Source organism: Apodemus sylvaticus, chromosome 3, assembly GCF_947179515.1.
Source record: "Apodemus sylvaticus chromosome 3, mApoSyl1.1, whole genome shotgun sequence".
In the NCBI taxonomy this organism is placed as follows: domain Eukaryota; kingdom Metazoa; phylum Chordata; class Mammalia; order Rodentia; family Muridae; genus Apodemus; species Apodemus sylvaticus.
Window position 1 is genome coordinate 152,205,771 of NC_067474.1, and position 26,538 is coordinate 152,232,308.

Sequence of the window (26,538 nt, forward strand, 5' to 3'; positions counted from 1 at the left end):
CACTCAACGCACTCCTGTCTGGTGGCTCAAGTCTTAGGCTAAAACATGAGATGTTCACCTCCACACAGTGTTTCACACAAATCAGCTTTTATTGTTTCGTATCATTATCTTTTGTCCAAGAAGGAAAAAGGAGAGGTTATTACGGTGGCTCAAGTCTAGCTTTAATCATGTCTCCTGGAAGACCCTAAAATACTGTTTCGTGCCTCTCCCTTCCCCCCCACCACCCTCAAATTCTAACCCAAATAGCGGTGGCAAACCCCTAAATCCAGAAGCTTCTCACTCCACTGAGCATTCTCTAGTTATCACTGGAGCATTCTAAAGCTTCGGATCACCAAGCTGTGGGTGGGTGGGGTTTTATTCTTACCATAGAGTAGGTGTGTGATTTTTTTTTATAGGCTCCTAGATGGGGGGGGGGGCAGAAGTGTACACTTGGGGGTAAGTGGAGTGACTGGACTGGGGTGAGGTGGGGGGGACAAGCTCAAGCTACCAGTCCCTTCTGTCATGGTCATTGGGTAGACGAGGTGGCCAGCTACATGGGCGTGCCACAGCAAAGTCAAGCCCCGGCTGGCCTTTCCCATCGAAGGCGCCACTAACCTAGGCGGGACGGCAAATCTTGCAACTGTTTGGGAATCTCCTAATCCAGCGTGATCTGTGTGGTGTGGGAGGTGTCTGGGGTAGGATGACTCTGTTCAGAGACATCATTGCTGTCACCGAGGGATAGTGTGATAGAAGGAACACCTGTAACTGTTGGTGCTGTCCCATGCACGAGATGCCCCTGTTGCTGAGGTAGTGACACTTTGAGATGCTCTGAGGCTGGGGTGGGTGTGGAGCATGTACCAGTCAGTAGCCAGGACATGTGGTGCTTATGCTCCAAGGGGGACAAAGTGCCCAGAAGGTCTCAGTGTTCCTGACTCCAAATGGGAATTTGGCCGTCAAGGGACGCAGATGACTTGTGGGTGTCTGGCTGAACCTGTGATACGAGAGAGCTTTGGCAAATGATCTGTATCCCCAGAAAAACAAGATTCTACAGTGCTTGTGACAGCTCTGGCTAAGGCGGGTGGAGGGGCATTCCATGCCAGTCAGCCAGCTGCACAGCACGGTCTCAACAGGGGCACAGGAAAGAAACCCCCATGAGCTGCCTTCCTTCTCCTATAAAGGACCTGACACCAGAGCCCACTTTGGGGCACTGACCTTCCGTGTTTGACATGGTTGAGAGAGACGCTGAGACTGGGGGATAAAACAATTTACCTGTGCCCAAGTAGGCCAAGGGCTTGTTAGTATAAACTTGTATAGCTGTGTAGCTGTGTGCATCTTAAAAACAGGGTGCTGCATATTTTACTTCTGTTTTGGAAAAATTCTGCACATGGACAGGTGCTACCAAGAAGCTCCGTCAGTCCACTCAAAAGTAGCCCTAGCTAGTTCGTGGCTGTAAAAGCCATTTATATGGGCTAGCTTTAGGGCATTGCAGAATTGTGTGCTGGAGGATTTGTGATAGCAGAAGATAGTTCTTCCCTTTGCTGCCACCACGTACCAACATGGATCCTGAGGGAATCTCTGCTGGCACAGCTTGGGAGGGAGGCTGTGTCCAAACAGGGGATCAACAGCCTGTCTCTCACGAGATTGCAAGAAATACCAGTGTCAGTGCCGTGATCCCTAGACCCCGGTTATTTACTAGACTAGAGTCCTCTCTAGGAAGCGTTTAATCTGGTGTCAAGTACAGAAAGGCGGCAAAGTATTGGCTTTGAGAGACCCAGAGTTCACTGCAGTGACAGAAGATTCTGGAAGGAGCACACAGTGGCTCAGCCACAGTCTAGGGACAGATGTAGAACTTCCTTATGGCTGCCGGAGGGAATGCGGGGCTACAAGGGAGTTTTCTAGAGGGCTCTTCCCGGGTGTAGATTCGTCACTGCCTCCACAGACTTGCTATACGGACAAAGCCCGTAGGGTCTTAACTGCACTGGGCTCATGTGGCACTGACACCAAGGTTATGTTGGAGGCTTCAGGCTGCCCAACATTCCCTTTGCTCAAAGACCTGGGGGCCCGGCCTGGTGCGGAGGGCTCAGGGCCACCCCTCCCCCTCCTGCTGGGAGATGCCCAGCACGGATTTATGGAGGATGCCACACTCCTGGAGGGACTTGGTGAGGTCAGAGAAACGTCTCCTGGGCACCTCCATCGTTTCGATGCTGCAGTGTTGGTAAGTGGCTTTGTTCTTCTGCTCGGCCACCTCGAGGACAGTCTGTAGGTTGTCACTGGGCCTGAAGTAGCGCACGAACCTCTGGCCTGAGGGTGACCGGACGGCCAGCAGCAGCCTCGGCTCTTCGTCCGACGGCTCCTCCATGTTCGAGGCCCTGGAGGAACTCTGTGTTTTGTTTCGGATGGTGAATTTCTTCTCTAAGGCACAGACTTGGGTTCTGGAGTCTTCCTGGCTTGACTTGACAGTGGCGGGGGCCTCCTCTTGGTAAAGGGCCTGGACGCTGCTCAGCTGCAGGGAACTGGTCTTGCTGGCCACGGTGTCCACAGCCCCATCCTCTAAGCTCCTCCTGTTGATGGATGGGAGGACTGGGTACCGATTGAGAGATGAAGCGGTCCCTATGGGCGCCTGCTGCAGCAGCTCCGGCATCTCGTCAGGAGCTCCCTGAGATGGAGGGACAGTTGCGCAGACTCCTGGTTTCTGGTTGCTGGGCGACCCGGAGGAACGTGGTGGAGGTGAAGAGGATAGTACACTGGGGGAGCCGTCCCCCATGCCTTGTGGTCTGTGCAGATTCGGCCGCTTCCGGCCCTTGGCAGACTTGGGTCTGATGACGTGCATCCTGAGCGAGCTGGGCTGCCAGGCGAAGCTGTCGGCCGTGGTGCTGACCACAGGGCTGCGTTCAGGTGGTGCAAAGTTCACAGGGGCTTCAATGGCCATTGCTTCTCAGGACCCCTAAGGAAGCAGGCAGAAACAGAGAAGGCCACGGGTTAGGCTTCCCGAGACACTGGGGCTCACTCTTCTGCCACATACTGCTCACTGGAAGAGTAAAGCACCCCTGGACCAGAGTGTGGGACCTACCTCTGGTCTTCTGACACGGAGGAGCAGTCGCGTGACTCACCCATTACAAGCACTTGGAACACACATCAGCGATCCAAAGTCCTTGGAGCTTAAATTCTTAAAAAAATGAGTGAAAGCCACGGGTCTGCAGACATTTTCAAGTACTTACGATGCTAAGTACTGTGAAGAAAAAGGAAGGCCAATGCTCACTCTCATGGAGAAGGGCCTGCGTGCAGCAAGACCAGTCTGAGAAGGAACGAACCATGTGACAAGCCAGAGTCAGGGTCAGACAACTCTCTCCATGCTTGCAACAACCAAGTCCTGACTACTGCGCTGAGCCTTACCCAGCACGGTGACACACTCAACAGAGTGCAACTGAGCTCTGGTAACATCTGATTGGACCCAACCCAGAAAAGTGTCCAGGGGCCAGAAGGGCTCTGGGGAAGTCCTACAACAGGCAGAATGTACCTGGCTCCAGAGTCCTCGCTGGCTCCCAGGGCAGGAAGCTCCCTGAGGCAGGGGCCGACACAGACCTCAGATGCAGAGACAGAGGCAGAGTGTGTTTGCTCAGAGACGGGAAGGGTAACGCTGTAAAGACACTCTACCAGGCAACCAGGCTCAGCTCCACCCAATAGCAGGTCACTTCTCCAGACAAGGGACACGGTCTGCCTTGACATCATTCACTATGGGCACGCCACCCTCTGGGATTCCCATCCGGGAGTCCCCCTGCCGTGGGTCTTCCTCGGGGCCCTCCTTCCCTGGCTGCCTACACTTTGCCCTCACACACAGGTCACATGGAACACGGCTCCCCAGCCTGGTCAGTGGCCAGAAGAGAGGAAAGCGACGGCTCTGATCACCCGCTAGGACTCTCAGGGGTTTCTCAGGTTCTGGACAAGGGGTCCCCAAGCCTCCGCCAGAAGACCTAGATAGTGAGCATCTATTTTGACTTCTCGGTCTGTACTGTCCGTAGACACCGGGCAGCTCTGCTTCCGCAGGACAGTCCTGGGTGGGATCCAATGGCTGGGTGTGACTTCGAGTTGGTTTGGGGCCTGTCTTGTGTGTTTCTGTTATTCCTAGGTCAGTGCTGGGGCAGCTTTTGACCCTGCAATATGACATCATCCGCAGGATTGCAGGTCACATTTGTAACTAGCCTTGGGCATGTGTGTCCTGTGGGCTCACATGCCTGCTTTAGAACATTTCCCTAAGCTATTGGTTGTGGCCCTTCTCCTACTTAGTGCTAAACAGCTGAGAGAGCCCAGCCCCCAAATGTGCCCTGTCCACTGCATAGAACAGCCAGGAGGCTGACTTCAGGGCTCCCCCCTGCCCCACTCCTGCCCCCCACCCCCACCCTACCATATACAGTTGCCTTAAGACAACAAAACGTTTCCTGGGTAAATCTGTTCTTTCCATCTGCACACTGTCGCTCGCCACAGAGTTGACTTCCTCCAAGATCCTCCATCACGCAGCACTCGGGAGGGCTAGTCTAAGTCCGTGAGCTCATGTGTGACCCCACCCCCACCCCACCGCTCTACGTGTTCTCTTCTGTACTAGATCATCAGGAGCCAAACCATGAGGAATCAAAACATACTACTTCTATAAATCCAGGGCAGCCTGCTGTTCAAAATCTCCGACCAGGTTCCCTTCCTTTCTCATGTTTTAATTCTTTTTATCCATATGCCCTGTGTGTCTGTGTGTTCTGCATGTTTGTGGGAGCTTGGGTAGGCAGGTACATGCGCGTAGATCAACACCCAAGGTTGATGTCGGCAGAAACCTTCCTCCATGGCTCTTATGACTTATTTACTGAGGCAGGACCTCTCAATCGAACCCAGAGCTCATCCATATGGTTAGTCTAGTGAGACTGGAGATCCTGTCTCTGCCTTCCAGGGCTGGAATTGTAGGTGAGCTGACACGTTCACCCAGCATCTTCATGGATTGTGGGGATCCAAATTCTGGTTCCTCAGGTGAGTGCTATCCCTACCTGTCACCTCAGCACCCCACACACCAGGTTCACTGCTTAAAAGGCTTTGTGGCTGTCTGGCTCTATACACAACCAAACCTTCCTCCATCTCCCGCTCTGTTCTCCATGCCTGACCTAGCTGCAGGCAATTCAGAAACTTCTTCCTGAGCAAAAAGTTTTGACGCCAGAAATGCCTGCCCATTCCCTTGTTCATTTATTTTCTGATCAACTATGAAGAGTATTTTTTTTTTCCCTGTGACTTTCTCATTCGGGGTGGCAGGAGAAAGCCATAGCTGTCCAGCTGAGGCGAAGATAAGCATCTAGCTAAGCTCCCATCCTTCTCCCTTGGGAATGGCTATTAATTTGCCACAGCTTCTACAGAATTATCACAGGCTTGGCTTCCAACACCCACACATGCCTCGGGAAGGTTTGGCTGTCAGGAAGTTTGGTAACTTAGAAACCTCTCCCCTAACAACTTTGATGAGAAGTCATGTGTTCTTCCAGGCACTCTGCTGGGTTATTTTTAACAGTCAAACTTGAGTGTGTGCGTGTAGTTGCCATACCTTTTGGTACTCTATATAATTAGCCGTGTTCAGGGGGTGTCATATTCAAGACACCCTGGTCATAAGATAACATGACTGCAAGCTATCTCAAGAGAGAAACCTCAATTATGACTAATTCTCATAAGCCCACTCATGGCTATTTAGAGACTAACACCTCCTTCAGGTAAAGCCGTTACACCCACCGCCTCCTCCCCAGCATAGAGACCATCTGTTACATGGAGGGAACACCAGCTCCCACCCCCATCCTGAACAAGGGCAGGATGCTGCAGGAAACAGGTGTTTGGAGAACTACATCCATGACGCCCTTCATAGACACACCCTGGGTCCCAAACTCTGCCTGTGCCCTCAGTCCAGGCTCCTGGGACAGCATAATCCCTGCCTGGCTCATTTCGCCACCCTAGGGCCTGGCAGACACCCAACCACAAAGTGATCTGACAACATCTAGGCGTCATCCATCATCCGTCAGTCACACTGCCAGCAGAAGAGGCAAATGGTCTGTTTACTTAAACCCAACGGCTAGGAGGCAGACGCCTGCTAGGAAGCAGGAAACAAAACACTGGCCTCCATGTCCAAGGTGTTGCCAGAAGGGTTGGTGCCCATTCCTCAGGATTATCACCGCACGAACAGGAAGGAAGGGACACTGGATACAAACGAAATCAAGATTCCCCATTGTTTTCCAAGGGTGCCCACAAGCCACCACGGGGTCAGACCACGGTACTTCACAGCCCAAAATCGAAACCTACAGCGAAAGCAGTAAAATACAACCTCCTACGAACCATCTGCTGTCATATACCGGGACACGTACACGTGCATTGGTCTTTTAAAATTGTTTATCAGTTACTACCACCCACTGCCGCCACCCCATCGTCCCCAGCCTGGCTTACAAAATTAAACTCTGTAAAGGGACCAACCCGGGGGATGGAAGGAGGGTGAAGATCGAAACCCTTCGCAGCGCTGCTACCCCAAACCAGAGATTAGAATGTGGGAAGCCACAAGCCAAGAGAGCGAAGCTTTGCGATGAGAACCGGGGTTGATTCCAGGATAGAAGGGCGGGTGAGGGGGTTGGGGAGAGGCCTCTATTATTTCCGCGGTCTGGCAGGCCTGGAAGCGAAGTTTCAAGCGCAGAAGGAGGAGTGCTGGGGAACAGCAGAAAGGGCTGGAACGTGAATGCAGACCTGGGTAAAGGGCACGGAGCTTTGCGGGGCTCCCTCCCTGCACCTCCTGCCTCTGCACATGGCAGGGACTCCCTTTTCTCTTTGGATCTGAGTTCAGGGACTGGCTTGTAGACGCCCCTCCCAGGAGACCCCCTTGGCTGCTGCAGACTCAGGCTCCAGCCAGGTTGCTTCTGCCCCTGGGGAAAGGCAGCTCAAAAGGCCTGGCCCTCGGTTTCTGGGGACACACAGCGGGGCCTCTCACCTCGCAGCTCAGCTCCATCCGTCTCCTGTGCCTGGCTGCGACCAGCTGGTAAACAGCCCCGTCTCCCTGGCAACCGCCAAGGGGTGGGGGGCCACGTGCTTCCGGTGGGACCGGAACCTGCCTGACCTGGACCGCAAGCTGAATTGGACTAGGGCACGGAGGGCGGAGGGCGACAGCCCGTGGTTCACGGATTCCAGGCTCAGGACCTTGGTGTGGCCCTGCCCCATGGAGGCCACAGGGCCCTGGGCCTGGGCCCCTGACACCGGAACTCTTCTTCCTCACCTGGCCTGACTCTGTGTCTCCGGGGGGAATGTACGTTCAGGGGAGAGGGACCCCTGCCCTGGCGTCGGGGGCAGGGACCAGGATCAAATCCCCGTGGATCCTTGGCCTGACCCTGGTCAGTGACCTCATTTTAAAACAGGGTTGTGCAACTCATCCCCTAGACCCTTAGAATCCAAGTGGTTATTTTTTTAAGGGTATATTGTCATAGGGGTTCCCACTCTGGGATCACCAGTCATGTGATCACCACCCCATATTTCCTATTTGCTCCTTAAGGGTCTAACTATATACAGTCAGCAACTCCAACCACTTCACCACGTTTCCCAACAGCTTGGAGACCTGGAGGCCCCGCAGCCTGACTGCTTTCTCAGAAGCTATGGTCCACTACCTCAGCCATTCTGTTGGTAAGAGTTCTCCTGGCCCTCCTGTCATCCCGTCCATGGGATGGATGCCTTCCCTGGAATCTGTCCACCCACACCAAGCCATGACATGTCGCACACATGGATGGTCTTGGGCGTGAGACCCTCAGCCCTCCCTGGCCAGCCTTCTGTTTCCTGTCCTCTCCAAGGGCTATCTGTCCTCCAAAAACCTCCCACGCGCTGTCTTCCTTCCTGCCTGTGGGATGACAGTCTCCTGCCCTCTGCAGAGGAAAAATAGAAACCATTGAATGTAATGAACCTTCTTAGTTGTCTGCTGTCAGACCAGCGGGCTCCCAGCCTTTGCATGCTTGCTCTCTTGCCTCTGGTCTGGTCTGCTGGAATGGAAAGAGGCTGTCATCTGATTCCGTCCCATTAACCGCCTCTGAGGTGCTTCCCAACCATGGCTACACACACACACACACACACACACACACACACACACACACACCCTAGGCTCAATACTCTTGCTTCTCTTGTCCCTTGACTTGAATGAAGATTCTTCCCTAGTCTAGCCTGTGCCTTCGTTTGCTTAATTCCTCCATCTTTGTTCCAATCTAATAAAGTCTTCCTTCCAAGCTAGCATTAAGATGACTTTAAAGCTGGGTGGTAGCGGCTCACTCCTTTAAAGACAACACTCATGAGGAAGAGGTAGGTGGATCTCTGATTTCAAGGCCAGCCTGGTCTACAGAGCAAGTTCAAGGACAGTCATAACTACATAGGGAGACCCTGTCTCAAAAAACCAAAGAATGCTTTAAAAGGAGTCCCGTTGGGCTCTGCTCTAGACAGAACGCTAGAGCGATGTAGTGATTGAACCAGTAGACGTTGCTAACAGACAGTTAAGAACCAGATTCATTACCTGACATTATGACCACATCTTTGACCTTGTCAACACATTCACAGTTGGGTCAGAAAGACGCATTGCTCACTGTGATCGGTACCAATGGCACATCCTTTGGGAGCTGGCATGGAGTGACAGGCTGTTAGCCCATCTCAGAGAGGAAGCCACTGACACTGGGAGAGTATCTGGCCATGGGTGGGAGCCTGGGCTAGGCTGGCCTCCTTCCTGGGAATTCTGTCTCTAGATATCCAGGAGGCATCTATGGCCCCAGGGAGGCACAGCTGGTACTTTTCAGAAGCTGCTTGTTTTGCCACAGAGTTGCTGGCTTACATCTTGCTAATGATTCTATCAGAAGTCTCCAGGCGATGCTCTTCAGCCCTCCAGCGCCTACTCAGAAAAGATTAAAGTAGATCTTCCATCAGCTATTTTAACACCCCCTAATAAGAATTATGCAGCCATTTGAGAGTCGAATTGGTTTCAATCCCTTGCTTCCCGACTGCGAGAGAGGTGTGTGTGTGCCCTCGCTGGGGCATCGCAAAATGCTGCTTATGCCCCTCGTCCGTTTCATGTTCAGCAACACACGAGGCTTTGTTCTCCGGCGTGGTGTGATGCAGCCCCGTGGGGAAGGAGAGGCAGCCAGCTAGTCCTTGCCTTCATCTCTTGACCTGCACCACAGAGAGTAGAGCTTCAAAGAATGTCCCCTCGGATGCCAGCCCACACACTTGCTAGATTCTCAGAAGATGGCTGGAGGCTACTCTTCCGTCTGCTTCTGTGTTAACTCATCTTCCTTTGTACCATGTCTCCAATCCTGGAGCTCCAGCGAGCTTGTTCCCCAAATGGGCCTTTAGTGTTTCCATCTCCAGTGTCCTGTTTCTCCCTCTCCAAGGTGAATCTAAACTGCTTGATCCTTCAAGACTCTTCTTAAAAGTCACCTGCTCTGTGAAGGCTTTTCCTGAGCAACTGTGTCCCCCCCCAACCCCTCCCAATGGTGTATCTTAGGTTGCTTCTGGTCTGTGATAACATGCCCAAAATGGCCAAACTGTGTGTGTACCTTTCCCAGGTCAGCTCCTCAGATGTCCCTGAATCTTCTCCACAGAGACATCATCCATTGGGGCTTCTTTGTCTTTAAAAAACAAACAAACAAACAAACAAACAAACAAACAAAACCAGCTGAGTTCAGGGCCTTTTGCTAATGACTAGGAGAACAGTTTGGGAACTCAGCACGAGCTGGTCTGATAGCCCACTGTGTACCAACCCCACTCTCAGGCTCCCAAGTGACACTTCATCTGGACCTGCCTGCTAGGCCGGCCATAGGACTTGTGGGTGTGGTCTCTGGAGTGGAGCAGCAGTTTGAATCCCTTGCTCCAGCACTTTCCCATGGGACACATTGGACATGCCATTAACTTCTTCCCTAGACAAGTTTGCACATCTATAGAATGGGTCTTTTAGACTGGTTGCTAGGAGAGAAAAATGAGGTAATCCATTAATGGTCTTGGCCTGGCACCCTGGCATTCCCCTTCAGTACGGGATGCATTGCCTAAGGGCAGGAACTCGCTTGTCCTCCCTCAGTCCCACACTTAGCCCTCACAAAGCCTGCTTGTGGCAGATATCCAGCAAATGAGAAATTGTTAGTGACATCTAGTCTAACAAAAGACCCACAAGCCACTAGTTAGCACCCCAAGGCTTACTTGGAATGCAAATGGCTTCCCTTGGGGCTGGATGACCCCTCCAGATTTTGTGGGTTGGGTTTTTTTTTTTTTCATCTTGTTCCCAGAGAATCAGTAGGCCTGTTTTGAACTGGTGACTTGTAGATTTCAGTCTGTAGCCAGTGTTTTTCTCTGTTGACTTAGATCCTGTTAGACCCATAGATTGAGAGTACAGAGAGCACTTAAGAAGAACACGCATAAAGTAATCACCAGGCCAACAGGCTGCTGCGGCCATGCTCAGCTCTTTAGAAATCAGCTTCCTGAGAGATTCTCCACAGAGAAGTTTCTGGATAATTAAATGAAGCCACCGAAGAGATACAGTGTTTCATTGCGCCCTGCATCTCTTTGGAACAAATCCAAGCTTGTCTGGACACTTCCTGTCTGGTTAAAGGGAGTATATCAAAGTGTCACTCACCTTGGATTCATGTTGACCAAGCGCTTTCACACCAGGAGCATCCAGAATCTTGCTGGCGCCACAGAAGACAAAGGTCATTGGCTCTACTTCACAGACGGGAAGCACGAGGTCGCCCTGCAGCTGAGGTCCACTGACAGGAAACGGTGGGTCTGCTCCAACTCTCTTTGACATAGACTCAGAGTTCATCGATCCCCACCACTGCTGCTTCTTGCCCAAAACCAAAGTCAGCAGCTGTGTTTGGGCACAATGTTGTTGACAGAAGACAAGGCCCATGTGGGGCTCTTGGTCTATGCCTGGGCTCTGTTTATCCGTAGTCAGCCCCTCAACCTCCTTCGGACCTTCCTTGGGATCTTCTCATTAGCTGAGTATACAGTTGGCATTTTGGTTGGATTTCATTACCAGGAACGCACTCCAGGGCCCTTTGTATGTGAAGTCTCATCACCTGCTGGTTCAAAAGAGGTGAGTCCTTTCTTTGTAGCCCAAACCCGGGCCTGGTTTTGCCTGGTTCCTGTGGAGACAAAAACCTAATTAGAAGAGCTTGTACAGCTGTTAAAATGATGATTGGCCAGGACCAGCCTGGTCAGGATTCTCCCAGCCTCTCAGCATCTGCCAACGTTGGACCAAAGAAGACAAAGCATCTGGGACCTCAGGTGTACTCAAAGCTCTTGCCATAGGTCTGACATTTTGACATTTTCCTGGGAAAGTTGACCACAGAATGAAAATCTATCTGAGGCTTCAGACCTGCCAAGTTCTCATGGCTCTGCCAAGCTGTTATGCCCTCTTCAGGACCTGTGACAGTCAGATGCAGCCTGATGTCTCATGGGGCTGGTTGCCACTCTTGGACTGGAAGTAAGCTGTGTGCTAATGGGAGGGCCAGTCTGTGGAGGGGCAGAAACGCCCACATTCTCCCCCATTGCCCCATGGGAAATGTGCCTTCTAGCCTTCCCATCTCATTACGGTTCTAATGTGAATGTCACGTCTATGTGTGAGTTTGGTTTTAGTCCCACGCGTCTTTATCATTTGCCAGCTGGTCCATACCTCGAGCGGACATCTCTAGGAATTTGTTCATTCTCTGTGCCTCTGTTGCCTCTCTCCAGCCAGCTATCCACCCATCCATTCATTTTCTTTTCCTGGGACAGGATCCTTCAAACTTGCTAGGTAGCCAGGAATGACCTTGAACTCCTGATCCTCCTGACTCTACCGCCCACATGCTGGGATTATAAGCATAGGCCACCATGAAGAGACAGAGGCCGTGGTTTTATGGTGTGAGGCACGCTCTCTGACAGCTGGGCCACATCCCCAGCCCAGTCCATCTCTTAGGCAGAGAGAGAAACTCTGGAGCTGACTTGAGAGTCTCGAGATGTAATAACTGTGACACGGTCGATGGTTGGCATGGTACACAGAGGCTTTTTCCCCCCATGTGCCAGCAAGAGAAGCCAAGCTTTGGTGGAGCTGAGTTCGTAACTCTGCTACTAAGGGATCAGAGGAAAACCCCTGCAAACAGCAGAGGATGCTAACAACATCGGCATTCCTAAACCACCCTCCCATGATGGACGCCATATATGCCGTTTAAACCTGGGATCACATGGGATTCAGACCCCTCCAAAGAGAAAAGAAACAGTCAGGGATTAGTGTTCCCAGAGAAAGAAAGACTCCCGCAGCACTCACTATTTTCTTAAGCTTACATCTGGGTCAAAATGACAGGAAAGGGTGTCCTATTCAGACATCACTAGTTCTGGCAAAGATCTCTTAGAGCCCTGTGCTGGGCGCATCCGAAGGCCTGTTTTGTAGGGGATTGGTCTGGACTGTTACATTTTTCAGATGCTAAATTCTGTACCCCAAGATCTGGTTCCCCCTCCCTGCCCCTGAGGGAGATTCTCATGTGTGCCAGCTTTTGTTGTGTGAACTTTGCCCCCAGCCACGAGTTATCCCTGGTTGATTAATAAATCTGCCTACAGTCTGGGCTAGGCAGAAGAGAGGGGGCCGAGTGAAGAAGGTTCCTGGACTTGGGGTCTCAGGCAGGGAGCATGATGGGGAGAGAGAGGAGGAAGTCGCCATGGAATAGGTGGATTGGGGAGCACGTGACCATAAAGGTGGGCTTGTTGGAGTAGGAGTGACCCAGGTGGATCACCACTTGGCAAGTGATATCTCGGGGTTATTGACAGGAAAGTTAGGCAAAATAGCATAGAGGATGGACATCCGCCCAGCTCTAGAGCTAAACCTTATTAAAAATATAAAGGTTTTTGTGTCTTTTATTTGGGGACTCTGTGGTCTAAGTAGGGTACAAACTCTTAACAGATAGTTAAAGACAACAAGGAGGTATGGTAAACCCCTAGAATAATAATGACCACCACCGTGGTTTATACCAAAATGGCCTCTTAATTTCTTCTCCAAACAGGAGCCGAACTGGCGGGTGAAGGTGAAACCCGGGCACCGTGGACCTCCTGGCCTCCTCGGGAATGAAGGGCATCGCTGTCCTCCTTGTCTTCATCTTCTGCTGTACGTGAAGCCATTTGGGAGGGTGCATGGAGGCTGTGCCTGTGTCCCAGGGGAGGCCCCTCCTGGGCAGCACTGAACAAGGGAGGGTGCAGAGCATGCAGGAGAGAGCCCAGCTCCTCCAGAGCCTCCCACCCCTGGGTGTGCCATCAGATGTGCCCTGGGAGGCCTTACAGAACACTTGGAATCCAGAGGCCACATACTGAAAACGACCTTTGACTGTGGTGTCAGCATTCCCTGTCTGGGAGGCTTCCTTCGTCTTCTGGTTGCCTAGCCGTGTGCGCTGCAGTGCAGAAACAGGAGGCATGATTCTAGTCAGCCGGAGTAACTCTTCCGACGGAAGGCAGCCTGGCGATGCCTAGTGGGATACTGAGTCAAACCGAGTCGCTCCTGCCAGGGTTTCAGATTGCGCTCCCTCCAAAGTCACCAAGGGCTTCCAGGGAGCCATCTGAGGTCTGCTTAACCAACGAACAAAACAAAACAAAATCCAGTGTCTCTTACCAAGTGCCTGGGTTCAAGGCTGGTTCAAAACCAGTTTCATGCTGGTTTCAGCTATGCCAACAGCACCTTTGGGGTTCTGTAAATCAGACATATCAAAATCAGGTCTCGCTCTTTCTCCAAGTTGCCAGTGAGTTTCACAGCTTTCAAAATCACACCAAGCGAGGTGGAGGTGGTTCAGGGATACAATCTCAGCACTTGGAAAGTGGAGGCAGGAGGATGGAAAGTTCAGGTCAAGGCATCTAACAGCACTGAGGAGGGAGGGAGCTTGAGAAAACCTTCCTGTCACTCTTACTATTCTCATTTGAGTTCACGCCTTTGCTGTATTTATACCGCAAGCCGGATATAAACCTGTAATTAGGAAACTATGGGCCCGGCCCGTAGAGTGCTTGCCTACCAGACACAAAGCCCAGGTTTGATCCCCAGCACTGAGGAGAACCAGGCAGAATGTCACACACCTGTGGTGGAGGTTGAGGCAGCAGAGTTAGAAGTTCAAGGTTATCCTTAGCCACATGTGAGTTTAAAGCCAGCTTCTGTGAGACTCTAACCCCCTGATGTTGTCTGGAGCAGAGACTGACTGGAATATCAACCTATCTGTGGAGAGTATCTCAGGAAGCTGATTTCTAAGGAGCTATGCATAGCCATGTAGCCTGTTGGCCTTGTGACTAGATTATACTTATACACATTATTATTATTATTATTATTATTATTTACTACAAAATTTAGGGTAACAAAGATACTGCCTTCTTAGAAACCAGTACTTTTTCACACCTAGATGCAACAATTGCTTTGGAGACTGCACATTCATCCATGCATGCACTCACTTGTGTGAGCACACACATACTCACTTGCACACATGCACTCATGTGAACACACACTCACACATACACACACAGTCAAAACACTGCACCAAAATCAAACATGTGTCTTAGTTACTGTTCGATTGCTGTGAAGAGACCCCATGACCAGACAACTCTTATAAAGGACATTTAACTGGGGCTGGCGTACAGTGTCAGAGACTTGTCCCGTATCATCATGGCAGGTGCTGGAGAAATAGCTGAGAGCTACATCCTGATTGGCAAGCAGAGGGGATGTAGAGACAAGGTCTGCTATGGGCTTTTGAAAAGCTCACCCCAAGTGGCGCACTTCCTCTGACAAGGCCACACCTACTAATCCTTCCCTGACAGTTCCACTCCCTGGAGACCATGCATTTAAATAGATGAGCCCTTGGAGCCATTCTTATTCAAACCACGACAACATGCTATTAAGAAAGGTACATGGAAGTGCATGCAAAATGCACGTGGCCTGGTTCCTTCTCCATCTGTTTCAGCCTCACTGCCTGGAGTTCAGCTGTTAACATGTCCCCAAGACATGTGCTTTGGTGACCATTCTCCAGTGGGTGGACATATGACATTTCCAGTGTCCTGATCTTACAGACCACAGTGCCAGCAAACACCCTTGTATATGCATCTCCATGGTGTGGTGTGAGCGTTTTGTAAAAGTGAAAAAGCCTACTGACGCACGCCTGTAAAATCCAGCACCTCGAAGGCAGAGAGGAAAGGTTCGAGACTGGCCTGGTCTCTACTGGGCCTTCCAGGCCAGCCAAGGTTACATAGTAAGACAAGACCCTGTTTGTTAAAACAAAACAAGAATTGGTGGGCCTGTGTGTATCTGCCATTCTACAGACTGGATCAAGGGTGTTTTCCTGTTTCTTACCCTGTGTGTTGCTTCTCCTGTGAGACTCTTAAGCGCCTGGTGCTGTCTAGAGGAGGGACTGACTGGAACGTCAACCTTTCTCTTGAGAGTCTCTCAGGAAGCTGTGCATAGCCATGTGGCCTGTTGGCCTTGTGACTAGATTAAGCATGTTCTTCTTAAGTGTTCCTTGTACTCTCGATTTCAGGGGTCAATAGGATCACTGTCAACAGAGAAAGCACTGGCTGCAGACTGGGACCTGTGGCTTGGAGTTTTCATAGCTAAAATTAATAGAGCTGAATGGTGGTAGAGCAGCCCCCGACAGCTGGGGAGCCTGGGCCCCGTGCTAGTAAGCAATCAGTGATGGAGTAACACCAATCCTAAATCCTTTCCTGTGAAGGAAGCCGGCGTCTTGAGAGAGGGCTCTGGACTGTCCGCCCCTCGCAAACACTCCGGCGAGGCCTGTGGATCCTCACCCCCTTCTCATTTGCTGTTTTCTCCTTGTCAGGGACAACCTCCACCCTCAGCAGCTTCTGGCAGTTCCAGAGGATGGTCAAACACATCACAGGGCGCAGCGCCTTCTTCTCCTATCACGGATACGGCTGCTACTGTGGGCTTGGGGGCCGAGGGACCCCTGTGGACGCCACGGACAGGTGATGCGGACACTCTGGGCTAATCCCTGTTACATTTGCAGTCTTACAACCAGGGGAGTTGGCAGGGGAATCCTGAAGAGACAATTACAAGGCAGCACAAGATTGAAAAGAGTGGCAGGGCCAGTCCTGAGGAAGCCGGAGCTGAGCCCCCTTCCTCTGTGTGACTGTGGCACTGCCAAGGGTCCCATATGCCTAGGGTCTTCAGTGTGGCTTGCGTGCTTTTGCCATCTTGAGACAAGGTCTTATCTCCCTACTCATGTTGGCTCCTAACTTACTATATAGTCCAGGTTGGACTTGAACTCTGGGCTCTCCTGCCTCCGCCTCCCAAGTGTTCAGATTCTAGGCATATGCCACCATGTACCACTCAAACCCAGAGCTGGACAGTCTCTGCTGGACAGTCATGCCACAGAGATTACCCCAAGCCCCATCCTGATAGCCTCCACCCAGAGCCCCGGTGTCACACAGTCAGTCCTGCCCAGAGCTCTGGGGGCCTTTCCCATTCGCCTAGCAAAGGTGGTTTTTGCTCATCTGCTCCATTTTTTTTTTTTTTTTTTTTTTTTTTTGGATGATGGGCCCGGCGAGTCTGCCCTGCCAGCTCCCAACCTAATTACATAATTTAGGAGAGCAAAGCCAAGTGGCCCACTTCGAAAAAGTTGTCCATCTGGAGGCAGTCGTACCGTACAAAGTTGGCTTCCAGGACAGCTCAAAGGATCTGAGGGTGGGCGGTGTGGACTTTTAGAAAAAAACGACAGCTACTACAGTCTGGGGGAGGGCCCAGCGGGGAGACTGGATAGTGTGTGTCTTTTCCCATTTGAAAAACTAAAAAGGGAAATGTCCCTTGGCATCCTAACAGCAGGGCCTAGCACCGTGATTCTCAACTTTCTTAACTCTGTGACCCTTGAATCCAATTCTTCATGTTGGGCTGAGCCCCAGCCATAAAATTATTTCATTATTGCTTCATACCTGTAATTTAGCTACTATAAATATCTGATATGGAGGATGATTGATGTGTGAAACCCCTTCCCCAGGGATCCCGACCCACAGGTTGAGAAACACTGTCCTAGCATATAAAAACTTGAGTCCCCAGGCTTGCCTGTGGAGCCACGGAAGGCCACTGGCACTTGTGAGCTGTTCTTTATGTACCCAGCCCTGAAGCAGTGGTCTGCGCGTGGGCTCCAACCCTCATGGTGAATATAAGAGGCAGCATCTCCACCCACGGTAGCCCACCTTACAGCCGAGGACAGAGAGGCTCTCAGACTAAGAGTTGCTTAGCCACCTCACCCTTAGGGAAAGCAGCAGAACCTGGCCCGGAACAAAGATCTACCCATTTCTAGGTCCACCTCCTGTCTCTTCCCACCTCCTGTAACTTGCCTGTTGGAAGCAAAAGGTAGATTCAACACTGTACACCATTAGTCCAGGGCCACAAAAGGGCAGAGAGCCCATTTCTACATGAGGACAGCCATAGAAGGAGATGTATCAATATCTCACCTCCCCAACTCCAGTGCCTTCAGGCCCAGGGAAGGGAACAGGTAAGTCCCTCCCAGGTCTCATCCAGGGTCCTTTGGCTCACTGCCAGGGACACCTACACCGTGCCACAGTGCCTCACTTGTCTCTCCTCACCACTAGGTGCTGCTGGGCTCATGACTGCTGCTACCACAAGCTTAAGGAATATGGCTGCCAGCCCATCTTGAATGCCTACCAGTTCACCATTGTCAATGGGACTGTGACCTGTGAGTAGCTCTCTCTACAGGGAAGCAGTGCGACCTGGACTGGTCCTTAACGGTCACCTCCTTAGCCCACACTGATCATCTTAGGGAATGAGACTGGTCCAAGTGCTTTGAGATCTGGAAAGCAGGAGCTGGGGAGTAAGTCTGAGAGTCAGAGCTTCCTGCTTCTTGGCAAGTCCTTGCTTGACTTTTCCTGGTCTCTTTTGCCCACCACTGAATTTCAGCTCCCACCAGGAACCCAGAGCCCACCCTGGGTTATGGACCCACAAGGAGTTGTTGACTGTGGATTCTGTTGACTTTGCAGTTTCTCTAGGCAGCTGTGGCTGTTGAGAGCATTCCCCTACCCCGTTTGTGTGTGTGTGTATGTGTGTGTGTGTGTGTACGTGTGTGTGTGTGTGTGTGTGTGTGTGTGTGTGTATTTGTATGTACATATATATGTATGCATATTTGGGTTTTTTTTTTTTTTTTGAGACAGGGTTTCTCTGTGCAGCCCTGGCTGTCCTGGAACTCTGTAGAACAGGGAGGCCTCAAACTCAGGGATCTTCCTACCTCTGCCTCTCAAGTGCTAATATTACTGGCATGTGCCACCATGCCTGGCATGCATGTGTGTGTGCCTACATGTATGTGTGTGTTGATGTATGCAGGCACACTTGTGGGTGACCACACATAGATGGAGTCTTGAAGTTGAGATTAGCGATTGTCCTCTCTCTCTCTCTCTCTCTCTCTCTCTCTCTCTCTCTCTCTTTCTCTCTCTCTCTCCTACCTTATTCCTTGAAGCAGAGTTTCTCATTCAAATCCTCAGCTGCCTGATGTGGCTAGCTTACTGTGGGGATCCTTTAAGGGCTGGGATTATAGGCCAGCCACCACACCCACTCAACATTTGGTTTCTGGGTATCTGAATTCTGGTGCTCCCAGGTGATAACCACTGAATTATCACCCCAGCCCCGACAACGGCCTTTCTGTCACGTGTTAATAAGGCATTTTGCTTGCCTTTCAGTTGAACAAATATTTGCTAAGGGCGACTGCATGCTAGGCACTGTGACCAATATGAATAGGGACAGAAAAGTAACTAGGCGTGAGGCACTGCCCGGGAGGGGGCTGGGAGGATAGGCACACAGAGTGCCCACGCAAGAGGAGTATATCTGTCCTGGGCCTGAGGGTATGGGCATGTAAGGGCATGTCTAGCCTAAACCCGTGATGGCTGTGGGCGTGAGCCTTTGTCTAGCCTTGTATTTCCAGTGCAGTGGATGGTTTCTTTCTCCTCACAGGGCATAGCCCAACACCCACCAGGCCTTAGGGCACAGTGAGCCACTCCCTCCCGAGTATATGCACAGCTGTGTTTCTGGGCATGCATCTACCTCCTCCAAGGTCAGAGGACTACCACTTGCCCCCGACTCATCCCCGAGGAAAGGGGACTTGTGACTCCATATTGGATGCCCTGTACCCCTCCTGGGAGCTGTAGCACAGCATACAAGCAGCCCGAGTGAGGATTGTGATTTCTCCCTGGCATCAGCTACGAGACAGGAAATGCGACAGTCAGGGGGCTCAGACCACCCACAATAGGAGATTGCCTTCAGTTCAGTCTGCCTAATACGCAGCCCTGCACAGCTGGCAGGGAGGACCCGGTACATAGAGCCTTTGCCGCTGAGGCCTCGGCCAACCCTCTGCCCTTCCTTTGCTCCCTGCCAACTCAGGAGGGTGAGGTAGACCTGGAAACTGTACCTCCCAGCCCAGAACCCCCAGGAGATGGGAAGTGGATAAGAAGGTACCCGGCGACAGGTGATGGCCACAGCAGATGGCACATCCTCTGTTTGACACGTGCTAGCTAGTGGCTAGAGACAGAGGTAGGACCTGGGAGCTTCCCCACATGCAAACCAAGAGTCTGGCCTCATGCTCCCCAGATGAGAAGCCTGCCCGGAGCTCCAGAGAATGGGGAGACTTCCCCAGGTACCCCAGGGCATCAGTGTCCCCCTCCAGGGAGCCTAGAACCATGCAGCCTGGGTCCTGATGTTGAGCCTACTAAGGAGTGACATGCAGAAACCATCTTGGTTGTGGCCCCAAAGCCAGACACAGAGCGAGGCAGGCCCAGCTCCCACTCTCCTGAGATCGGTAACTTAAGAAACTCCAGAGCAGGAAATGCCCTCGGAGACCATCCCAGCCAACCTCTGATGCACACTGGGAGGACTGTGGCCCACGGAGGGGAAGGACAAGCTAGGCCTGCAGGCTGGGCCTTCCCAGGGCTCTGCACCTTCTAACTGGGCTTGAGCCGTGTGAGCTGCTATCCCAGTGTGAAGCTGATGATGAGTACGTGGCTCCCTTCACCTTGGCTCCTCAGGATAGACCTCTGAGACAGGCACTTTTCTCCCCATCACTGCATAGGATGTCAAGGCTCAGAGAGGTTAACTGGGATGTCCAAGGTCACCCAGCCAGGGAAAGGATGGAGATTTGGGTCCGGGTGGTTCTGCCTCCCCAATACCCTGCCTAAAGGGTAGGCTGCTCCTTGATGGGAGGGTTATATTATCCAAATGCAAGTCTCTGGGCCTCTAACAATTGGTGAGGTGTTCTGTCCTGACTGGGGGAGCACAGCGAATGGGTCTAGGTCTAACCTCATACCCCAGGTCTTTCTATTTATTCGTGCCAAGGAGCCTCAGCTCTCTGGTTCACCCTTACCCTGCCAGCCAAGCCTGAGGGTCCTCACCCATACTTTGCTAGGTTGCTGAGTGACAGACAGGAGTGTCCCCTCTTGTGACCCCCTGGAGAGGCTGGCCCTTGCAGGTGTTTAGTTAGTGCCTGCTATTTGGGCCTGGGAATTTCTGGTTTGGCCTAGCTGTCCTTTTCACTTTGTAGGGGAACATCAGGACTATTTTTAAATTTTTAAAAATTGCCTGCGTGTGTTTTTGTCTGTGTGTGTGTCTGTGCACCACATGCATGCAGGCTCACCAGAAGCCGGAAGAGGGTGTCAGATTCCCTGAAACTGGAGCTGTAGACAGGTACTGGCTGCCTTGTGGGTGCTAGAAGTTGGACCCCGGGTCCTCTGGAAGAGGAGCCGGTGCTCATAACCCATAAGCCATCTCTCCAGTCCACCCTCCCCTCTTTGCCTTAATTACAGCTCATTTGGCTTCTGCCCTGGACTTGCCCCTCTGGGGCTAACGTCATTCCTGTGACACGGAGTTAGTTAGGTGTCTTCCCTGCCCAGGCCACACTGCAGTTCAGAGAGCTGCACTGGAAGAGCTCATGCCTCCAGCAGTTCTGAAACCCTGAGCCCAAACCTGGTTCCAGGTTGCCTAGCAACCAGTGTGGTGAGGCCTGTGGGGCGGGGGTGGTAGGTGGGAGTGGGGAGAGAGCTTGGGGTCTGCAGCTTAAAAGGCCACTCAGAGATCAGCACAGGACAAAGTCTTTGAAGGAGCCCAGGGGCAGTTTTCTTGAAGGGGACAGCTGCCTCAGCAGGTCTGACGGACAGACTGATGAGGCGGCTGCTCCTCCTCTGAGGTGATTTATATAAGCACTTGGCATTCACAGGGACTGTGAGATCAGCACAGTGACACCCCCTTCCACCCACACATGCATCCGTGTGTCGGGTGGAGCCTGGCTGTGGGGGACAGAGACTGGTTCTAGCCATCAGTACCACGGGAAGGCCTTTGACTCCTCCCTCCCTCTGGAGTTGGGGAGGACTTGCAGAAGTGTTAACTTCTGGAAGTTTAGTTTGCAAAGATCTTTCTCATTACTGACTGCATTCTTCACACTGGCCTCTCCAGACTGGGACACACCCCTTTCTCTCCCAGCATTCACCTCACCCTGAAGTTTCCTTGTGCCGTCTTTGTTTATTTGTGCCATGACCCCTACCTCCCAGCGAGAACACAAGCTCCCGAGAGCCGTGAATGTGACCAGTGACCATGCCAAAAAGCCTCATGTTACAGACTTAACTTATGCAGTTTCTTGAGTTCCGTCATTACTTGGCCCCAGGCCTCTGAGCAGAAGACATGTGGAGGACAACCCACAGCCCTGCTCCCCAAAAGACTTGCTAACAGTGACCGAGTTCCTTCAGCTAGACCCTACCCGACTCCCCACCCCCACCCCCAGCCCAAGCCTCCATCACTTTCCAAACAGGCACTACCAGCCAAGGCCCCGGACCTTCACCTCACAGGCCTGTGAGGATCATTTCATACCCAGTCCATAACACTGTGCCTCTGCCCGCAAAGCCTCATGGACATTCCAGGTTGCAAAATGTCGTTCACTCCCAAGGGTCCTCAAACTCGTTTTCTGTGTCAGTTGGATTTTCCCATTGGCATGACCCCAAACCACCTTAAACGCTGGTAAGAATTGAGTTTCGGCTTACAGTTTCACACACCTGGGTCCATTGTCCTCAGCTCTGGTGTTTGTAGGCTGGTGGGGAAGTGGATCAGTATAGAGGTGAGAACACGCAGCAGAGACTCCTCAGGGCAGACACAAAGCCAGGGAGAAAGACCAGGACCAAATCCAGCCTCCAGAATCCCCCTCCAGTGGCCTACCTCCCCCAGCAGGGCCCTGTCTTCCAAAGTTTTCCACTGCTTCCCCAAGATAGTGCAGCCTTCTGGGGACCAAGTGTTGAATGCATGCATCTGTGGGAGGAATATTCATATTTAAACATAACAGGGGTACCCTTGTCTTGTTATGGAGGAAACTCATTCTCGGGGTCTGTATGGTATGATGCTCTTGGGTCTGTGCAGTCTGAAGGTGTGATCGCTTGTGTCTGTACCCCAAGTCTCTAGACAAAAGGGAGTCACGCGCTAGGAGTTCAATACCTGTTTGTTTAATGAGTGGCTGGATTAAAAACTCTCATTCATTAGGGGATGCCGACATTATTTATCCCATTTAAAAGCTAAGGAGACAAGCTTTGTGAGAAGCAGCAGCCTGCCTAAGACTATCAAGTATGTGAGTCACAGACTTGGGTTTAGAACTTGGCTCCCAGGGTTCGGGGGTGGGAGCCTTTCTGTGCTCCACAGGCCACGTAAGCACAGCTGCTAAAGCCTCCAGCAAACAGTGATGGACCAGCAATATGGCTGGAGATCAGTAGTGAGAAAGACACAGTCTCTGACCTGAACATCAAGAGAGGATTTAGTCACACCGTAGAAAGGATCCACCGAGGGCTGGGGGTGCAGCTCATTTGGTGTTTGCCTCCCATGCGTGAAGCCCTGCACAGTTGTCCATGCCTAGAGTCTCAGGGCTTGGAAGATGGAGGTAGGAGGATCAGGAGTTCAGAGTGGTCTTTGAGTGACACAGGAGCGAGTTAAGACCAGCCTGGGCTACATGAGAGCATATCTCAAGAAAGAAGAACTAAAAGTGGTGGGGGAGATGGTCCCGAGGTTAAGGAGACTTGCCGCTTTGGTCCAGGACCTGCGTTCAGTTCCTAGTGCCCCAAGTGGCAGTTCACAACCACCAGCAGCTGTGGTTTCAGGAGATCTGACATCCTTTGCTCTGCTGTGGGCACCAGGCACACACGGTGCACAGACATACATGTCGAGCAAACCACTCGTATGTGTAATTCAGGGAGAAGGGTGAGTGGGGAAAACTGAATGGTAAGGGGAAAGGAACAAGAGCTAAACAGGGGAAGAGAGGAGACAGAAGGCAAGCTAGGAGAACACCGTGCTTCAGAGTTAGGATTTCCTGGGTGATAGCGCCAGGTTCCTAGAGGCCTGTATTCAGCCCTCTGTGGCTGTAGCAGCAGAGAGGTACGCTGTGGACTGAGAGGAAGAGGTTCATGAATGGGGCTAAGATGGCGGGGAGAGCCTTGGGGGGCTGGGACTTGACGGATCTGGGCATACCTTCACAGATGGAGAAGGAGATGTGAGAGCGGGGTTGCGGGGGGAGGTCTTCACATCCTTGACACTGTCCTGAGGGAGTGTGGTGAGGGGCAGCTGAGGCGTGGGAGATGGTGTCCACTCTAGGACTCAAGTCTCCGGACAGGAGTGGGTAGACAGCCCCAGTGGGATTGTGAGCTGCAGGAAGGGAGGACAGCAGAGAGACAGACTTCCCTGGTCCAGCAGACAGAGGTTTGCCTCTTTGCATATGTAGAGCCAAAGTTACCGCTGCCAGTGCAACCGATCCAAGACACACACCCTGTCTGTGAGCTGCAGCCAGGGTGACCAGCATCCTAGCAGGGGCCTTACTATGCTGTTCATTTTCTGAACATGGTAAGCATTACTTTATCCAAGGAGACTCTCAGATTAGCCCGCTGCAGAATACAAGCCCCTGGGTCTGCTCTCTTCCACTCAGAGAGGAGACTTGGGCGGAGTTCTGTAGAAAGGAGTTGTGTCTTCGAGATCCTACTATGTGCTTATGCATGTACACGCAAGCACACACACAAAGCATGAGGCCTGTGACTACTTAACACAAGGCCCCAGCCTACCTGTCCTTCAGCTCAGACCAGAGTCCTGAGGAGCTCCCAGGGGCTGGCCTCTGTTGTGCAAGGGGAGCCGCTGTGGGCACATGGGAGCCTCACTCTGCAGGGTGGAGAAGGACACAGCAAAACAGGATGCAAATGGAACCAGCCAGGGGGTCTGGGAGGGAGAAGCTGGGGAGAGCTTTAGGCTGGGTGATTGGATAAGCCTCTCTGAAGAACTCCAAGACTGCAAACCTATGGACTCAGCACTGGAACACCCGGGAGAGACTGAGAGTAGGACACCAGCATGCACAAGGCAGAGTGTGAGACCAGAACTCACAGAGGCCCCGTGCCTGGATCAGACTGGGGGTAGGAGGCTGGCTCAGTCAAGCTGTGGCGGGTGGGCTGTGGATGGCCACAGAGGGAAGGTCACCATTTCCACTGAAGCTGGACACCAAAGCATGGCGTTAAACAGGGGAGTGGATGCGATTCAGGTGATGTTTTGAGGCTGCCTGTTTGTTCCCTCGTTAAGGAGGAAGAACTGACAGGGACAGCATCTGTGTGTTTGTGTGTGTTTGCGCGCATGTGTGTGTGTGTGTGTGTGTGTGTGTAGGGGGCGTAGGAATGTGGGTATGGCCAGGACCGATGGACAAAAGAGAACAGAGCATAAAGTGGTTTAAACACAGGGACATCCATGGGACTTGTTGGCACATGGGACACGAGTCAGAAGAGGAGAGGGTGGGCTCCTAGAGAGCAGCTGGGGCCCACTGAGGTCGTTCCTAAGGATGGAGAGGTACAGGCTCGGTGGCCATGGAGCTATGTGCAGGGTGGCTTTGAACATCTGCAGTTGGAGACGGTCCAGATAGTACCCGGGATGTGGAGCCGATGTCTAGAATAGGAGATGGGTCTTGGGGACTGAGGGGTTGAGTCCTGCCTGTTGCCTTGGCCTGGGTGCTGCCTGGGTGCAGTAACTCACCCCATCTCATCCCCAACATGCATCCCATCCTCTGCACCCCCTTTACCCCCTCCTAGGGAGTCTGTTCATTGTGGAGGGGTAGGATGCGACTGGGGAAGGGCTGTGAACAAAGGAAGAGCACCCCGACACTCCTTCCCTTCTTGCCCTCTGTCCTTGGCCCCTGTAGTTCCTCCTAGGCTCCCCCAGCCCTCCCCCCACCTTAAACTCAGCTGTGGGATGGGCTGCAAGCCCCCCAGTGACTCTGTGTGTCTCCGCAGGTGGATGCACCGTGGGTGGCAGCTGCTTCTGCGGGCAGAAGGCCTGTGAGTGTGACAAGCAGTCTGTGTCCTGCTTCAAGGAGAACCTGGTCACCTACGAGAAAGCCTTCAAGCAGCTCTTCCCCACCAGGCCCCAGTGTGGCAGGGACAAACTCCAGTGCTAGGAAGACCAACAGCGTCCTTCTGTCCCTGTCACATGCTCTAGTCCCAGGCCCTTCTGAAAAGCTTTGCTCTCTGGGGAGTGTCTTCTCAGTCATTAGGGGACTGGAGGTGGAGAATTCCTGCCCTGGAAACAGACCGTGGGTATCTGGCAGTTAAGTGACACATTTGGGCAGTAGGAAGCAAGGACTCAAGGGAGCAGGGGTGGGGGGCATCCCGCAATCCCAGCATTTGAGAGGTGGAGGCAGGAGAGGCAGGAGAGGCAGGAGAGGCAGGAGGCCAGGGGCAGCCTCCACTATACGGTAAGTTCAAGGCTAACCTGAGCTACCTGAGAACCCTGCCTTGAAAAATTTTTTAAAAAATGTTTAAAGGGGAATAAAAAAACCAGAGAGACACGGGGATTGGGCTGAAAGGTGCTCTCAAATCCCTTTCTGTGGAAGAGCATAGAGCCCCAGGAACCAGCCTGAAGTCCCCTATTCCCTCAGTCCTGGTGAGCATGAGTGTCTGACTGGAGAACCAAGTTGTCCACCCAGGTGTGGCTGGGAACTAAACAGGTATCCTAGGAAATACAGCCCCAGGAGCCTCAGGTCTAGTCCCTGTTTGCTCCGGGTCTAACCTCTGTAAACCCTCCAGCAGGAAGCAGGCTGTCCCCCTGTCTCAGGAGGTAGGGTACTGTCAGAACAATGGTGTGCACCAGTGCCACAAAGATGTCACGGTTAAGATGGCATCAAGAAATGGAAAGAGGATGTTCAGGACAGTGGGTCCAAGGCACCCCAAATCCTCACCCCAATTTAGAAGTCTTTGGTCCTTTGAGACTTAAATCTAGTAAACAAGGAAGGTCTAATTGGGCTGGCGTCTGAAGTTGATGGTACCGGGCTGGAGTGGTGGCAGGCGGGCGGAAATGGCCGTGACTATGCCTCTCTGCACGGTGACACTCGCCTTTCGTGCCTGAGCGCTCAGCACATCTGAAAAGGGAAGAGTCTCTGTTTGATCCCTTGAATCTGAGACGCTGCTTGCTAAATGTAGCAAAAGCGGACAGAGGTCTGACGTGCAGGCTTCGGGCTCTGAGATCCAGGGCAGGTCTGTTGTCAAGACCCCTGC

The 26,538-nt window shown here is 52.3% G+C and overlaps 2 protein-coding genes across 2 annotated transcripts; one reads left to right on the forward strand and one right to left on the reverse strand.

Annotated features, from left to right (window-relative positions):
* Positions 1–231: 231 nt before the first annotated feature.
* Positions 232–7,047, reverse strand: Ubxn10 (UBX domain protein 10). Its single transcript, XM_052177856.1, has 2 exons — positions 6,965–7,047; positions 232–2,923 (listed from the first exon to the last, which is right to left on the reverse strand). The coding sequence occupies exon 2, from the start codon at positions 2,906–2,908 to the stop codon at positions 2,060–2,062; it is 849 nt and encodes a 282-aa protein (XP_052033816.1). The 5' UTR covers positions 2,909–2,923; positions 6,965–7,047; the 3' UTR covers positions 232–2,059.
* Positions 7,048–10,886: 3,839 nt separating this feature from the next.
* Pla2g2c (phospholipase A2 group IIC) lies at positions 10,887–26,319 on the forward strand. Its single transcript, XM_052175715.1, has 5 exons — positions 10,887–11,080; positions 13,020–13,120; positions 15,816–15,960; positions 17,587–17,690; positions 25,279–26,319. The coding sequence occupies exons 2-5, from the start codon at positions 13,081–13,083 to the stop codon at positions 25,440–25,442; spliced, it is 453 nt and encodes a 150-aa protein (XP_052031675.1). The 5' UTR covers positions 10,887–11,080; positions 13,020–13,080; the 3' UTR covers positions 25,443–26,319.
* The last annotated feature ends 219 nt before the right edge of the window (positions 26,320–26,538 follow it).